This window comes from Hyperolius riggenbachi, chromosome 10 (assembly GCF_040937935.1).
Source record: "Hyperolius riggenbachi isolate aHypRig1 chromosome 10, aHypRig1.pri, whole genome shotgun sequence".
Lineage (NCBI taxonomy): Eukaryota > Metazoa > Chordata > Amphibia > Anura > Hyperoliidae > Hyperolius > Hyperolius riggenbachi.
Genome location: NC_090655.1, coordinates 42537588 through 42554204, shown reverse-complemented (window position 1 = coordinate 42554204; position 16617 = coordinate 42537588). Strand labels below are relative to the sequence as shown.

General features: G+C 44.6%; 1 protein-coding gene across 1 annotated transcript in view; it reads left to right on the top strand.

Moving 5' to 3' along the window:
* LOC137535560 (opsin-VA-like) overlaps nt 1-16617 on the top strand; it is a 378568-nt gene that overhangs the window by 31405 nt on the left and 330546 nt on the right. The window contains exon 2 of the mRNA XM_068257397.1: nt 3003-3072. Coding sequence (XP_068113498.1) covers nt 3003-3072 — 70 coding nt within the window. The remainder of the gene's footprint in view (nt 1-3002; nt 3073-16617) is intronic.

Here is a 16617-nt window from a genome sequence, read left to right as displayed (position 1 = left end):
AAAATTTAGGGGATTTTGGAGGAAAAGGAGTCGTCAGGACGTGGACAGAGCTAACTGTAATGGAACTCTGTACTCTACACAGTGCTGCAGAAGATGTCAGTACTATATGAATATACAATAATAATATGGTAGGATATTGGACTATGACTATGGTACAGTGCATAGGAGGAGGGGGATAAAAAGGTCGAGGCACAAGACAGAGAGCATGGTGGGAGAGGAGAAATGGCAGGAAGACCTCTCACCAGGACTGCAGACATCACCAGTGCTGTTTGGCAGGGACATGCTGTTAAAAGAATCCATTGAAATCTGAAAAGAGGAAAGGGTCATGAGGGAAGGCAACAGGGTGGGAGGGGGGGGGGCTGGGTAAAGGGATAAGATTACTTTCAATCGAGCTAATATAAATTACCTGGTGCTTTCTTTTCTGCTTACTACAGACGTTGGCTGTCAGCACCTGTATCACTGGCTTCTGTAACAGCGGAATGTCCTGCATTATTCATTAATTGCTCTGATCAGAATTCATACTCAATAGTCCAGGGCACTCTGGTATTACAGGAGCCAGTGCACAAGACTACTAATGACAGGCAACTTCTGAAACACTAAACACATCCTGCCACCTCTCCCTTCTAATGTCCCAGCTGCAGCACAGCAATCATTCTCTTCACTCACCCTGCTGCTCTGCACATTCACTAACTGCAGGTTGTGTGTAGAGAGCGAGGAGACACATTGCCCACAGGACAGACAGGGGGAGGGGTGCTATATCTAGTGCAGGAAGTAGTCTGCTGCTATTTTCCCGAATGTTGCCCAAACTATGAGAAAAGGTCCAGGGTGGAAGAACACAGTGACTGAGCACTACAGGGGCACCCCTAGCCATGGCTACACCCGGTGCTGTGAGCGCCTGCAGCCCTATGGTAGGTACGCCACTGAAACCAACGACTGTTTTAGTGCTACGGCAGGTCCCCTTAGTCAAGCTTTAAAAAAGAACGGGACTCCCATATGCTATATGAACCCCCTACCCCGGGTATTGACTGCCCCTCCTCCTGGGAACCAGAGGTGGGGAAGAAACTCCTGTCCATGGATTGGACAAGGGCTCTGGAAGTGGGGGACACACCATCCTCAGCTGTAGCATGGGCTGCAATATTAATTGCAGCTATGGTTTGCCGGGGTGCTTACAATTGGCGCTAGGTAGCAATACATTCATCGGGACTCTGCTAGTGGCGGCACATAGGTAATATGATTGGGAAGCCGTGGTGCATCGGTATTACAGAAGAGTACAGAAGACATTGATAAGTAAATTTAGTGTTAGATGTAGGAGCAGGAAGGGTAAGGTGTAGCATTAGTGAGGTTAGAGTTAGAAGTAGGGGCAGTGAGAGTAGTGTTAGCAGTAATGGTAGTGAGGTTAGTTTAGGTGTAGCAGCAGTGAGGTTAGTGTTAGAAGTAGGGGCAGTGAGGGTAGTGTTAGCAGTTATGGTAGTGAGGTTAGTGTATGTGTAGCAGTAGTGAGGTTAGTGTTAGAAGTGTCGGCAGTGAGGTTAGTGTTAGAAGTATCGGCAGTGAGGTTAGTGTTAGAAGTAGTGGCAGAGAGGTTAGTGTTCGATGTAGGAGCAGGAGTGGTAATGTTAAGTGTAGCATCAGTGAGTTAGTGTTAGAAGAAGTGGCAGTGAGGTTAGTGTTAGAAGTAGAATTAGTAAAGTTAGTGTAGGTGTAGCAGTAGTGAGGTTAGTGTTAAAAGTGTCAGTGAGGTTAGTGTTAGGTGTAGTGGCAGTGAGGTAAGTGTAGGTCTAGCAACAGTGAGGTTAGTGTTAGGTGTAGAGGCAGAAAGATTAGAAGTTAGGTGTAGCGGCAGTGAGGTTAGTGTTAGAAGTAGCGTTAGTGAGGTTAGTGTAGGTGTAGAATTATTGAGGTTAGTGTTAAAAGTAGCAGCAGTGAGGTTGTTAGAAGTAGCGATAGCGAGTTTAGTGCATGTGTAGCGGTAGTTAGAAGCAGCAGTAGTAGGAGGAATACTGTTAGGAGGGTGTGAAACTGGAGTAGGAGGGTTAGTGTTAGGTGTAACGGCAGTAGGAAGGTTAGCATGAGAGAAGGAATTAGGAGAGGAGTTTGACACAAGCATTATGTGGTTGATAGTATAATATACTGATATTTAAAGGGGCACTATGGTGAAGAATTGTACAATTTTAAATATGTGCTAACAAACAAATAAGAAGTACACTTTTCCCAGAGTAAAATGAGCCATACATTACTTTTCTCCTATGTTGCTGTCACTTACAGTAGGTAGTAGAAATCTGACAGAAGCGACAGGTTTTGGACTAGTCCATCTCTTCATGTGGAGATTCTCAGGGATTTATTTATTTTCAAAAGCACTTAGTGAATGGCAGTTGCTCTGTCCAATTGCCAAAAAAACTGTGTAGCGAGCACGGAAGCTGGCCAGCATCATTGTTTAAATCATTTTTAAGGAATATTTTTATAAAGAATAAAAGCCTTGCTGAGAATCCCCTATGAAGAGATGGACTAGTCTAAAACCTGTCGCTTTTGTCAGATTTCTTCTACCTACTGTAAGTGACAGCAACATAGGAGAAAGGTAATTTATGGCTCATTTTACTCTGGGAAAAACGTACTTCTTATTTGTCTATGTTTGCACATATTTAAAATTTAAAATTTTTCGTCATAGTACCCCTTTAATAGCATGAAATTTCCAATACTAATAGTATTGGCTGCTCACTGTATACATGTCTATAGTAAATGTACGCTGACTCTTTTGATGATACAGGTGGATGCATACTGGTATATATTAGTGATGACACTGGTGTGCTTCAGCAAATATACTAAGGGATATCACAACATCACTGTTCATAGTTTACTGCTTGGTTTTGTTATTTCAGTTACAAGGTGTGCCTAGTATGTAATTACACTAAATAATGACATGTTGGTTAGTGTCTAAATATACACTCGATAACAATATGGTTTGTGTGGTCGTAGAAACTTAGGCCATATATTTTATCGCCTAGGTGATCGGAAGCTCAGGAGATCCTGATACAGGAGGTTTGATGGGAGAAGGGCAGAGTGGAGAATCCATTTGTAAGTACCGGTAATTACTGAATGCTAAATAGGAAAGTCTGTAACACTGGGCTGCTTCCTGTGTCCTTTGGATTATATTTGACTCCTACAGGGTTTGTATGTAAGATTTTAACATATATGTTGTGTTGATTTCAGATATACTCTGTGAATGTAAATGGTGTCATTGGTCTGGCTGTGTCTTTTTAGGCTAGTTTCACATAATGGGCTTGATTCACTAGACCGTGATAACTCAAATATCACACCTTATCCAAGATATCACACCTTATCAACGTTAAAGTGAACCTCCAGACTAAAAATCTACTCAGCAGCACTGAAAAGGCTTGGTGTTTCTTTAACAGTTTCACAGCATCAGAACTTTGTTTTTCTTATAGAAGTCTCATTTTAGCTGCATTTTTAGCTAAGCTCCACCCATCAAAGAAAACTGCCGGGGCTTTTTTTCCCCTGATGCAGTGCAAAGCATGATGGGATTTCTTATGTTGTTATTCACGTTGCCTAGCAACTGGGAGGGGTGATAAGGACACAGGACAGTTGGAACTGTGTCTCATGCTCCCTGTCACCTCCTTTCAACTAAAAAGATGGCTGCCCTTATGAAATCACAAACCTTTGCCTGTTCTTTTAAAGCAGGGTGGGTAAGAGATTATATTACCTATCTATTTTAATTAACATAACTAATGTAACTTAATGACAGTATGTTTGTTTAGGCTCGAGTTCCTCTTTAACATGCCTTATCAGAGTAGCATAGCGAGCACTGCGAACTTATGCCTGCTATTTGGCAATGGCACTCGTCCTGCCCTGAGCCCCTGTGGGTTCGTAGCGCTCACTATGATACTCTGATAAGGCGTGATCTCTTTGATAAGGTGTGATATTTGAGTTATCACGGTTTAATGAATCAAGCCCATTGTGTGGTGTGGTGTGGTCGTCCTGCAGCAAGAGAGCCCAGGGCAGGATAATCGCACCATTACCCTGTGCACTGTGCAAATTACCCTGCAGAGTGCACCAACATGGTAATTTGTGTAGCTCCACCTAGGCCTGAACAATTTTAGGAAAAGATTGAATTGCACGATTTCTGTCTGAAATTTCGATTTGATTCACGATTTTTTTTTGTACACGGTGGATTAGCACACCAATGGTGAGTATGAAGGACCCCCCCGGTATAGGTAACCCCGCATAGGTGCCCAAGTATAAGTAACTGGGCCGTGGAGTCGGCACAAAACTCATCCGACTCCAACTGCTCAGTTTATGAATCCACCAACTCCAGATACCCAAAATTGCTCTGACTCCACAGCCCTGATTGGTAAGCCAGCTATAGGTGTTGCAGTAAAGGTTAGCCAGTATAGGCGCCGCAGTACACATTAGCCAGTATAGTTGCCACAGTACACGTTAGCCAGTATAATTGCCACAGTACACGTCAGCTAATATAGGTGCCGCAGTAACAAACACAATCCTTGCGCTGCCACTGCAGGAATCAGTCACCTCCACAAATCCTTTAACTCCAGTAGGTTATATGCACGGCGCTGCTCCAGATTAGGGATGCAGAGAAATGTAGACAAGGAAGGAGTGCTCCATAGTGCATTAACATAAAAACCAGCTTTATTCGCAAGAAAAGTTCATACTCACAAGATCTGAAAGATAAAATTGCTTATCAGTGGTAAGTCCGCTTAACACCCCGGCGGTAGGTACACACGCGAGGTGGCCAGCAGCACGGTCTCCAATGTCCCAGGAGCTCGTCTCGCGAGGGGATGGGCGGGGCCTACTCCCGGTGTGCTTGTGACGTCATTATGCATTTCAGCGTGCTGCGCCTTTGTCAGATGACGTCACCAGCACTAACCCGACTTATTCATATACAACTTATGGGGTGGTCATGGTAACCTATACAGCGGCTGCTGGGAAACTTGTGCGGGCAAATTAGGAGAGCGGCAGTGACCGGAGACCAGGCTGAAAGGGACATATATTGGTGCATGTTCCACTCACTATTTTTCTGGTTCACAACGCATGCTCCCCAACACAATTGAACAATGAAAATACGATTAAAAAATATATAAATATATATGATGCTTTATATACATTTTATTTTTTATAATACATTTGCTTGCCGGTTGCTTGAGCAACTGGGCAAAATAGCACAAACCTTCCCCCTTAAATACTCACGGAGGCTGCCAGTCTCCCTCTATCTCCCCCGCAGGCAAGGAGCTACTTTCTGGCTTCCCCAGTGCCTGGAAGCTAGAGTGTCAGCTGACCCGCATCGGGTCATGTGATGCCGCTTCCGTACACAGATGCCGGTGTAATGTCTGATTGCGCTGCCCGGAAGCCCCCTTCCACACTGAGCAGCACGCATGCTCAGTGTGAAGTGAATTATGCTGCTGATGGTAAAATAATAAATATCTCCGCTTCCACACATCATACACTCAGCAAATTTTCAGGGTAGAGAGGGGACCCCCCGAACGACCTCTATGCCAAATTGCAGCCCCCGAGCCCCGCTGGTTCAGGAGATAGATTAGAGAAACCTATCTCGGGAACCAGCGGGTCTCGGGGGCTGCAATTTGTCATAGGGGTCGTTCGGGGTATCCCCTCCCTACCCTGAAAATTTGGGGAGTGTAAGAGGTGTGGGAGCGGAGATATTTCGTATTTTACCACCAGCAGCATCATTCTATAGGAAATGTGGCCGCACAGTCTCCTACTGCGCATGCGGGGCAGCGCATATCAACAGGCAGCGTAATCAGACACAACACCGAAAGTTGCTAGGAGCCCGCAAGGAGGCTTAGGGATACTGCCAGACATCGCTGGAGCCTCGGTAAGTATTTTACAGCCTGCCAGAACCCACAGAAAGCACCCCCCCCCCCCCCCCAAACAGAGGTCCTCATTATTCCTCAGGCATGCCATTTAGTTGAGACTTCCGGTTGCCTGAATTCTGGATAACGGGGGCTGTACATGGGTTCATGAAACATTGAACTGCTTGAGTACAATGATACACTTAATTACTTGAATTTTAATGAAAATGGGAAAATTGGGCTATTCTAAAACTTTTGACCAATACGGTATGTTGTGTTTTTGTTCTTGGTGGGAATTGGAGGTGACAACTGATTGTTCTGCATAAAGCACCAAGATTGTTAAACATGCCACTGCGGTTTCAAGTAAACTACAGTATAATGTTACTTCTTTGTGAGCCTTAGACCTAGGTTAAAATATTCAGTCAGTGAAATCAGAAGGCCTAACCTGAATGCTTGTCCTAGGACAATCACTAGAAAAGGAAATAAATATGGCAGCCTCCATATTCTTCTCCCTACAGTTGTCCTTAAAGTGAACCTAAAGCCGATAAAAAAAAATGAGATTAACTCACCTGGGGCTTCCCTCAGCCCCCTGCAGCCGATCGGTGCCCTCGCAGCTCCGCTTCAATGCCTCTGGACCCGCCGGCGACGATTTCCGGTTTCGCCGTCACCGGCCGACAGGCATGGGAACGAGAGTGATTGTTCGCGTTCCCAGCCTGTATATCGCCCCCTATGCTGCTGTTGTGGCCAGGAGGTCGCAATAGCAGCATAGGGGGCGATATACAGGCTGGGAACGCGAACAATCACTCGCGTTCCCATGCCTGTCGGCCGGTGACGGCCAATCCGGAAGTGTTCGCCGGCGGGTGCAGAGGCATCGGAGCAGAGCTGCGAGGGCACCGATCGGCTGCAGGGGGCTGAGGGAAGCCCCAGGGGAGTTAATCTCATTTTTTTTTTATCCACACATTGCTGCAAAACGTGGCTTTGTGGCGGGGAGGGGGGTTAAGGTTTAGGTGCTGGGGGGATTAAGGGATAGGTGCCGGGGGGTGGCAGAGGGAAGCAAGCATCATTTTTAACTCCCAGGGCAGCACAATAGCACATTAAAAATGCATGCTAACAATGTGGCTCTTTTTGCCTCATCTTTTTACATTTAACCTCCCTGGCGGTTTAATTATTTTGCCAGGGAGGCTGCAATGTGGTTTTTTTTTAATAAAAAAAAAAATATTTCATGCAGCCAACTGAAAGTTGGCTGCATGAAAGCCCACTAGAGGGCGCTCCGGAAGCGTACTTTCGATCGCCTCCGGCAATCGAAAGTAACAAGATAGGCCGCAATGAGCGGCCTATCTTGTTTCGCTTTCCTCGTCGCCATGGCGACGAGCGGAGTGACGTCATGGACGTCAGTCGACGTCCTGACGTCAGAGCCGCCCGATCCAGCCCCTAGCGCCGGCCGGAACTGTTTGTTCCGGCTGCGCTGGGCTCGGGCGGCTGGGGGGACCCTCTTTCGCCGCTGCACGCGGCGGATCGCCGCGGAGCGGCGGCGATCGGGCAGCACACGCGGCTGGCAAAGTGCCGGCTGCGTGTGCTGCTTTTTACAGAATTCAAATCGGCCCAGCAGGGCCTGAGCGGCGACCTCCGGCGGCATACCCCGAGCTCAGCTCGGGATTACCGCCAAGGAGGTTAAAGAGACTCTGAAGCCGCTTAAAAATCCTTTTTTATTACACAATCCTGTTTAACACATTAGACCTACCTAAACCGCCGGATCCCCACCGCTGTAATCTATCTAAATCCCCCCTAACTCCCTGGGGGCAATCCGGGGAGCGCTTCCATGAGAGGCAGAGCTAGGAGCTGCAGCTCTGCCTCTCAGCGCATCTGTCTGCCTGGATCGCCGCCTCTCCCCCACCCCTCTCAGTCTTCCTTCGCTGAGAGGGGCGGGGAGAAGCAGAGATCCGCCGCTGATAGACAGCTTATGGAGGCAGAGCTGCAGCTCATAGCTCTGCCTCCAACAGCAGCAAAATCCACGACCAAGAAAGTCGTGGATGTTGCAGGGGAGAGGGAGGGGGGAGTTAGGGGGGATTTAGATAGATTATAGCCGCGGGGATGTGGCGGTTTAGGTAGGGCTTATGTGTTAAACAGGATTGTGTAGTAAAAAAAGGATTTTTAAGAGGCTTCAGAGTCTCTTTAAGGGTTAATTTCAGGCTGTATTCTTCTACATCCTCAACAGAAATTACAGGCAGATAATGACTCTACTGATTAGACTTTATTGCCCAGTGGCTGAGATCAAACAACATTTTTCAGCATTGAGTGGGGGTGCTATGCTTCAAACAGATAAGTGAAGTCACACTTGCTGAACTTCAGACTAAGCCTGGATAAGGGCAGTGAGAAGGGGGCAGGGGGTTAACTTCTCAAACATGGCAGCCCTTTCAGCTATTTGAAACCAAGAGCTGCTAAGATTCCTTTAATCAGGACAGGTATAGGGAGAGGGAGGGTTAAGAGTTAGGCATCGGTAGAGGGAGGGTTCTGTGTGCGAGTAGGGTTAGGTTAAGTCATAGGAGAATATTGGTAAAGATTACTGATATTTTACTATAGGAGTTCAGTAGTAAAATATTGGTAATTTCCCTTTTTTTCCAGGCGCCATTATTACATGAATGCATTATAAATATCTAGGAAAACATGATTTAATGGGTATAGGGCTGGTCTCCATACCGTTATTAGATTCTTATTTTGACCTTTAAAAGAATACCTTGCTTATTTTATTCAGACATCATTAACCGAGTGCATTAGCCAAAACACATGTTAACTATGGCAAAAACTTTCAACTTCAGATTTCTACAAGTGCCAGACCCCAAGGGAACAATTTACTTGTGTTCTGGCTTCATCTCACTCAATGAACATCACATTGTACTTGAATCATGTTACATTTTGTTAAAATGGATAGTTAACATGTGTCTGCATATGTTTCCATTCCACTACCTCTCACATGGAATGCATTCAGTTGTAAGAATAACCAACAAAGAAAATACAGTTTGTAATTTATAATCACAAGCTTGATGCTGTAATGACCCGTTTAAAGCAGGATTTGACAAATAAGGAGCAGTTGGGCACTCCTATTACAAAGCTACTTAATAGCACACTGTTATTAGATTTTTTTTAGTTCAGGTGAGCTTTAAGGGACTCTGTTGTGAACTGGGAGAGTGCCTGTATCCATAGTTAAAGAGAACCTGAGGTGGGGTTCTGACAATGCTAGCTGCACACAAAGGCTGGGTCTGCCTATACAGCCCAACCTCTGTTGCTATCCCAATCCCCCATAAGCCCCCCCCCCCCCTGCGCTCTGCTGTCCCCATAAATCACAGCCGCGCTGTCGACACGCAGCGTGTCACAGCGGGCTGTGTTTACCTCTATAGTGTCAGTCTGCTGCTCCCTCCGCCTCCTGCATAGCTCCGGTCCCGCCCGCATCCCTTTCCTCCCCGCTGATTGGAGGGAAGGGAAGCGGGCGGGGACCGGAGCAATGGAGGAGGCGGAGGGAGCAGCAGACTGACAGTACAGATGTAAACACAGCCCGCACAGCGCGGCTGTGATTTATGGGGAATAGCAGAGCGCAGGGGGAACATAGGGGGGATCTGGATAGCAACAGAGGCGGGGCTGTATAGGCAGACCCAGCCTCTGTGTGTAGATAGCATTGTCAGAACCCCACCTTGGGCTCTCTTAAAAGCTACTGGTGCCAACACCAGTCCTCACATCTCCAATGCAGCTTGATGCTTGCACAAGAGCTTCAGGGATTTACTGCCATTACATAAAAGAGAGTCCCAGTGTTCTCATGGAAACCTCAAAGATGCAGTGGAGGTTTGAGGACTACTGCTGGAACCAGGATTGGTAACTATGGGTACAGGCATGCTCACAATGAATACCATGCCTCCGGTCCACTTTTCTATTGTGTGCCATACATGGGCACAAGGATAGACAGGTTCCAGTTTTTGAAGAAAAAGTTGGGGGCGGGCTTGAGCATGAGCATGACCCTCAAATAGTCAATTGACAGCATGATCCTCACGTAACACAGTTAGGCAGCATGAGCCCAAAAGAATAATTATACTGCATGATCCTCAAGTAATATAATGAAGCTGCATGACCCCACATAATATATTTAAGCAGCATCACTCCAAATAATATAATAATGCAACATCATTTCAACTAAAAATTCTTAAAAATAATTAATCCCCCACCCCGCACAGAAAAGTAAAAAATGTGACAAATCATCCCATCTTTCTTTAGCAATCTCCCAAACAACATTTTCTCAATTTTTTTTTTACATTACGATACATACCATAAGTATATGTTCAAGAATTGTCAACACGTTTTCAATAATGTAAGCTATACAGTATAAGTACATAGGTTAATACTTAACTAGAAAATAACTAAAATAGAGATTATTCCATTATATTAAAACTAACTAATGGCTAGATGAAGACATAATTGCTTCCATTTTCGGTCACATTGTTTGGTCCCAGTCATTGAATTTACACCCACTGTGTACTTTAAAAGTGGGAGTGAGCATATGTCCATCAAGTGCATCCAAGTAAGAAGACCAATGGAAACCGTCATAGCAAAAATCCTACTCAGAATTTACTGATCCAATTGGGATTTGCTGATCAAAATTTCAAACATTCCAACTCTTAAAGGAAACCTGAAACCTCCTAATTTGTATAGTAAAAAAAGCACCTTACCAGAAGCATGAGTCCTCACTGACTTCATTGGCACCATTTTCGGCACACCCAGCCACTATCATTTTTTATTTTATTTTAAAACTCCCAACCTCCAAGCAAGATAGCCGTGACCTCAGGACTACTTCCGGGTCATGCACAGATCATGTGCACTTTCCTCTACAGCCGTGCATGAGAGAACACTGACCATGCCCAGTTTGACTTGTGATCCGGCTCGCTCTGCCTGCTCCTGTGTGCGTCCAGCCTCACTACTAAGAACGCACACAGAGGGGCGGGAAAAGGGGAGAAATTGTCAGCACACAGAAAGAGAGAGCACAGACTCTTCCAGTCTGACAACCATCAACTTCTAAATCGAGGAATGTACGGGGTGGATTCAGGGATTGGCAGAGGCTGCAGGAACGAACGGATAGAGCATAAAGGTATGTCAGCTTTAAAGTGGACCTGAACTCAAAATGTCCTCTCTGCTCTAAAAGATACACAACAGAATAAAAGCCTTTAAACAAAAAACATTTCTTTGTTACACCCGATACAAATCTTAAAATAAATCTGCACTGTTTCTACTTTCTGATTAATGGAAGCAGACACATTGTTAACATCCTGTGCTTTCAAATAAGCTTATCTGCTATCTCTGCTGTGGCAGTCATGTGACACGGGGAGAGATGAAATTACAACTTGTGATTAGACACAGATTAGGGGGAATTAAACAGGCTAAACTTTCTAAGGCCTGGTAAACACCAAAAACCGCTAGCAGATCCGCAAAATGCTAGCAGATTTTGAAACGCTTTTTCTTATTTTTCTGTAGCGTTTCAGCTAGCATTTTGCGGTTTTGTGAAGCATTTTTGGTGTAGTAGATTTCAGATATTGTTACAGTAAAGCTGTTACTGAACAGCTACTGTAACAAAAAACGCCTGCAAAACCCCTCTGAAGGCCGTTTTTCAGAGCGGTTTGCGTTTTTCCTATACTTAACATTGAGGCAGAAACACCTCCGCAATCCAAAATCTACAGCAGCCCGGGAGTATGCGTTTCTGCAAAATGCCTCCCGCTCTGGTGTGCACCAGCCCATTGAAATACATTACCCAAGCGTTTCCACATCCGCAAGCGGATCGCAAAACGCAGCCGAACCGCTCTGGTGTGCACTAGGCCTAACGGTGCATTTCTCTATATTTCCTTCCTACCTGTGCAACAGTTCAAGTCCACTTTAGGCCTCTTGCACACTGCATGCATTTCAGATTCCGATTCCGCTTTTTAATCTGTTTTTACATCCGATTCCGATTCCGATTTTTAATCTTAACTGCATGCTGCGTTTTTTGATCCGTTTTTCTGTTGACTGTATTCAAGGAAAATCGGAATCGGAATCGGAATCGGAAAACGGATTTGCAGTGTGCAGGGAGCCTTAAAGGCACATACCTCAATTGGCACATAATAAAATAAAACTGGCTTCAGGTTCCCCTTACTGCAATAGGTGCGGGATTGCAGACGTTTTTAGCCCTTCACAAACAGCTTGCTTCAGTCTAAAAAAGATGTTTTTTTTCCAAGTCAGTTGGTGGATCTGTAAAAATATAAACTGACCACACACATGTATTTAAAAAATTGGTGTGGTATCATTGCAATGTTCCAATTAAGCTATTGCCTAACTATTAAAAGGAACCAAAGGCGTGGGACATATGGAGGCTGCCATATTTATTTCCTTTTTAAACAATACCAGTTGCCTGGCAGTCCTTCTGATCTTTCTGGTAAGTAGGGTCTAAATCAGGCACCTAAAACAGGCATGCACCTAATCTTGTCAGATTTGTCATAAACTTCAAACAACAAATGGGCAAGCACCATCTAATAAGTAATGAAAATTACGGTAATCAAATTCCTGAGCTGTGCAGAACAGCCAGTAGGAACTGCATACTACCCAAACAATAGAATAGCCTCAAAATACTGCACCAGATCAGGATATAGTGTAAACAAAAGTAGCTTCCTTTATTGAGTAACATGCTTAAAAACATCCATATAACCATTGGGGTAGGGGTTATATAAGGACTGGGGTGGGGGTTATATAAGGACATCAATTAATTACAACAATAATAATATTGCAATAATAGCAGCTGAGCAACCTGGACAGGAAAAGGTGATAAATCCAAAGTGCAATTAACAATTCCTCAATAAACAATCCTATCTAATAGTTCCCCTGTGTCGCTGCGTCCCTGTGTGTTTGTGTGTGTGTGTGTCCATGCTTTACGCTACTGCGCTCCTGGTGCCAGGACGGGCCAGGTGGCCGAGCAAGCGGGCGTGTGCGTAGGGTGCGTGCGTGTGTGGTGGGTGCGTGCGTATGTGCGATGACCGTGTGGCGGCGGTCGGGGAGGGGGGTGGGGGGAGGTTCCGACACAGACCTAGAGTCCGTTTTTAAATGGGCTTAGGTCTACTAGTTATAGCGTACATCAAAAAAGGGCGTCGGGGAAAAAAGGGCGCGTGGTGTAAACGATAAGCAGTATTATCGTTTATAAAAATATTGTGTAGAATTTCGTTTACAAATAGTGTTTTAAGAATTTATAAATCATTAAATAATGTGTATGAGATCGGCAATTCTTAAAACGTTAATCTTTCCTGTTTCTAAACTGAAACGTATATTTACGTTTGTTAAAAACCCTCCCTGTACCTATCCCTAACCCCTAGACCCCCTGGTGGTGCCTAAAGCTAAGACCCCCCTGTTGGTGCTTAAACCTAAGACCCTCCTGTTGGTGCCTAACCCTAAGACCCCCCTGGTGGTGCCTAAACCTAAGACCCCCCTGGTGGTGCCTAAACCTAAGACCCCCCTGTTGGTGCCTAAACCTAAGACCCCCCTGTTGGTGCCTAAACCTAAGACCCCCCTGTTGGTGCCTAAACCTAAGACCCCCCTGTTGGTGCCTAAACCTAAGACCCCCTGGTGGTGCCTAAACCCAAGACCCTCCTGTTGGTGCCTAACCCTAAGACCCCCCTGGTGGTGCCTAAACCTAAGACCCCCCTGTTGGTGCCTAAACCTAAGACCCCCCTGTTGGTGCCTAAACTTAAGACCCCCCTGTTGGTGCCTAAACCTAAGACCCCCCTGTTGGTGCCTAAACCTAAGACCCCCCTGTTGGTGCCTAAACCTAAGACCCCCTGGTGGTGCCTAAACCTAAGACCCCCCTGGTGGTGCCTAAACCTAAGACCCCCCTGGTGGTGTCTAAACCTAAGACCCCCCTGGTGGTGCCTAAACCTAAGACCCCCTATGGATAATAATGTTTTACAAACATTAATAAGTAAAAAATGTAAATACAAAAATGTAAATATTTTTTGAGGTGGATAATAATGTTTTAGAAATGTTTTAGAAATAGTGATTTAGTATCTTTATAAACGTTATTCCTCACGGGCTCATTTTGTAAAGTTAAATCATCACAAGCCGTTTGTAAAACGTTAATAATCTCCGGCGCCTTTTTTTCCCTGTTCGGCGCCCATTAAACAATATTTATAATGGGAGTGAATGGGGCGCCCTTTTTGTCCACTTGTCTCATGCGCCCAAATCTCCTGCTTCCCTAGTTATACAATAAAGTGCAAAGTACATCAAACTTCATGGATAGGGTGTGAAACAATTGTACAAGCAAGGGCCGTAAGGATTGCAATGTGCCCGGAAACAGAATTGAACAAAGTGCTGAGTGCTGGAGAAGAACAAGATAAGGCAGTGATCTGCAAACATGGCTCTCCAGCTGTTAAGGAACTACAAGTCCCACAATGCATTGCAGGAGTCTGACAGCCACAGTCATGATTCATAAAGGCAAATGCATTGCGGGACATGTAGTTTCTTAACAGGTGGAGAGCCAAGTTTGCAGATCACTGAGATAGGGGAAGGAAAGTGAAGGGAAAACGGCATGTGAAACACACAGTGAATGGGCAAGAAGAATGATGAATATAGTAAACCAGAGTAAGTACTGTCAAGGCAGTAGTAGTTGCAGTCCTTGCAGGTGAAATCTGTATATACTGCAAAATGACCATTTATTGTAAATGATTTAATTCAGGGTTCCCGTAGAGTCAGATAAGGCTATTATTATCATGTAGTGTTTATATAGTTCTGACATTTTCACTAGCGCTGTACAGGGTATACTGTATATAGTATTGTCGCTAACTGTCCCTCAGAGGGGCTCACAATCTAATCCCTACCATAGTCATACATACACAATAGTCTAGGGACAATTTTTAGGGGGAAGCCAATTAACTTATCTGGATGGAGACGTGTAGAGAAAAACACACAGGGACACCGAGAGCCCAATCTCGTACGCAGCGGCGCAAGAGCCCCCCCCCCCCCCGCCAGAGCCCTGCGCTGCCCGGACCAATGAGTTCCGGGCAGCGCTATGGGCTGGATCGGAGGTGTCTGACGTCAGGACGTCGGCTGACGTCCATGACGTCATTCCGATCGTCGCCATGGCGACAGGAGAAGCCAAACGGGAGCGCGTTATATACGCGTTCCCCTGTTTGCTATTGATGCCAGCGACGATCGCACTAGAGGGACACATGCGCCCTCTAGTGGTGTTTCATGTAGCTACCACTCTGGAAGCTTTACATGAAACACAAAAAAATTTTTTTTAAAAAAAAGGATTTTTGCCAATTTGGCAAAAAAAATTAACTGCCAGGAGGGTTAAGCTGCTTCAGTCTTGTCTTATCTGTATGTTTTTGGGATGTGGAAGTAAACTGGAGTGCCCAAAGGAAACCCACACAGAGGAAAACATACAAACTTTGTACAGATAGTCCCCTGGCTGGATTTGAACCGGGGACCCAGCGCTGCAAGGCAAGAGTGCTGTATACTATGCTTCTGTGCCACCCAAAATAAAAGCTACATCACGCATAAAATACAGGGACAACAATGGGTGATTTGCATATTTCAGCAGTGATGAACTGGGAGACATCTCGGAGCTAACTCCAACCTGAATTATTGCAAAAACTTTTTGAAATATAAAATGCTTTGGAAAACTAAAATTGAAAGCTAAACAGACAATTTTAAACCAAACAAGAGCAGTTACTAAGAATGGGAAGAGCAAACTAGAAATATATAGCGAGTTATCAAGAGTAAATGTTTCACAGCAGTATTATCCTATCTTAGTTCCTGGACGTAGAAACTACGTCCAGGAACCATGCGCGCTCCCGCAGCCGATTGCTCTCGTGCACACGTGCTCCCGGCCCACGGTTCGTTAGCCAGGTAAGCAGTGAATCGGGCTATTGTGCCAGATCACTGATTCCTCTCCCCCGCTGAAAAAGCGATAGCTTCTCTCGGAAGCTTCGCTTTTTCTGGCTGTAGCGTCCCCCATGCGTCTCTCTGACGAGTGACGCCATGTAAACAAACTCAAAAAGTAATACTACAACTAAAAGTAAAAAAAATAAAAATCAACACACATTTACATTATAAACCTATTGTTTACATACAACCCTACCAAAACTACCCAAATAAAATGTTTAATATAAAAACAAAACAAAAAACATTACAATAAAAAAAAAAACATGTAAATATTTACCTAAGGGTCTAAACTGTTTAAATATCAACGTAAAGATGAAATATTTCTATATTTTTTTTTATTTTAAACTTGTAAATAGTGATAGATGCAAAACGGAAAAAATGCACCTTTATTTCCAAATAAAATATTGTCACCATACATTGTGATAGGGACATAATTTTAACGGTGTAATAACCGGGACATATAGGCAATTACAATACGTGCGTTTTAATTATGGAGGCATGTATTATTTTAAAACTATAATGGCTGAAAACTGAGAAATAATGAATTTTTTCCCGTTTTTTTCTTATTCTTCCTGTTAAAATGCATTTACAGTAAAGTGACTCTTAGCAAAATGTACCCCCCAAAGAAAGCCTAATTGGTGGCGGAAAAAACAAGATATAGATCAGTTCATTGTGATAAGTAGTGATAAAGTTATAGGCTAATGAATGGGAGGTGAACATTGCTCAAGGGAAAACGACGGAACGAGAATGGGTTATTGTAGTTATCTTTTAATACGTTTCAATGGATTTTGCTCAGATATGAATATAATTTGGCAATTAAAAAAATCAGTAATGCGATAAA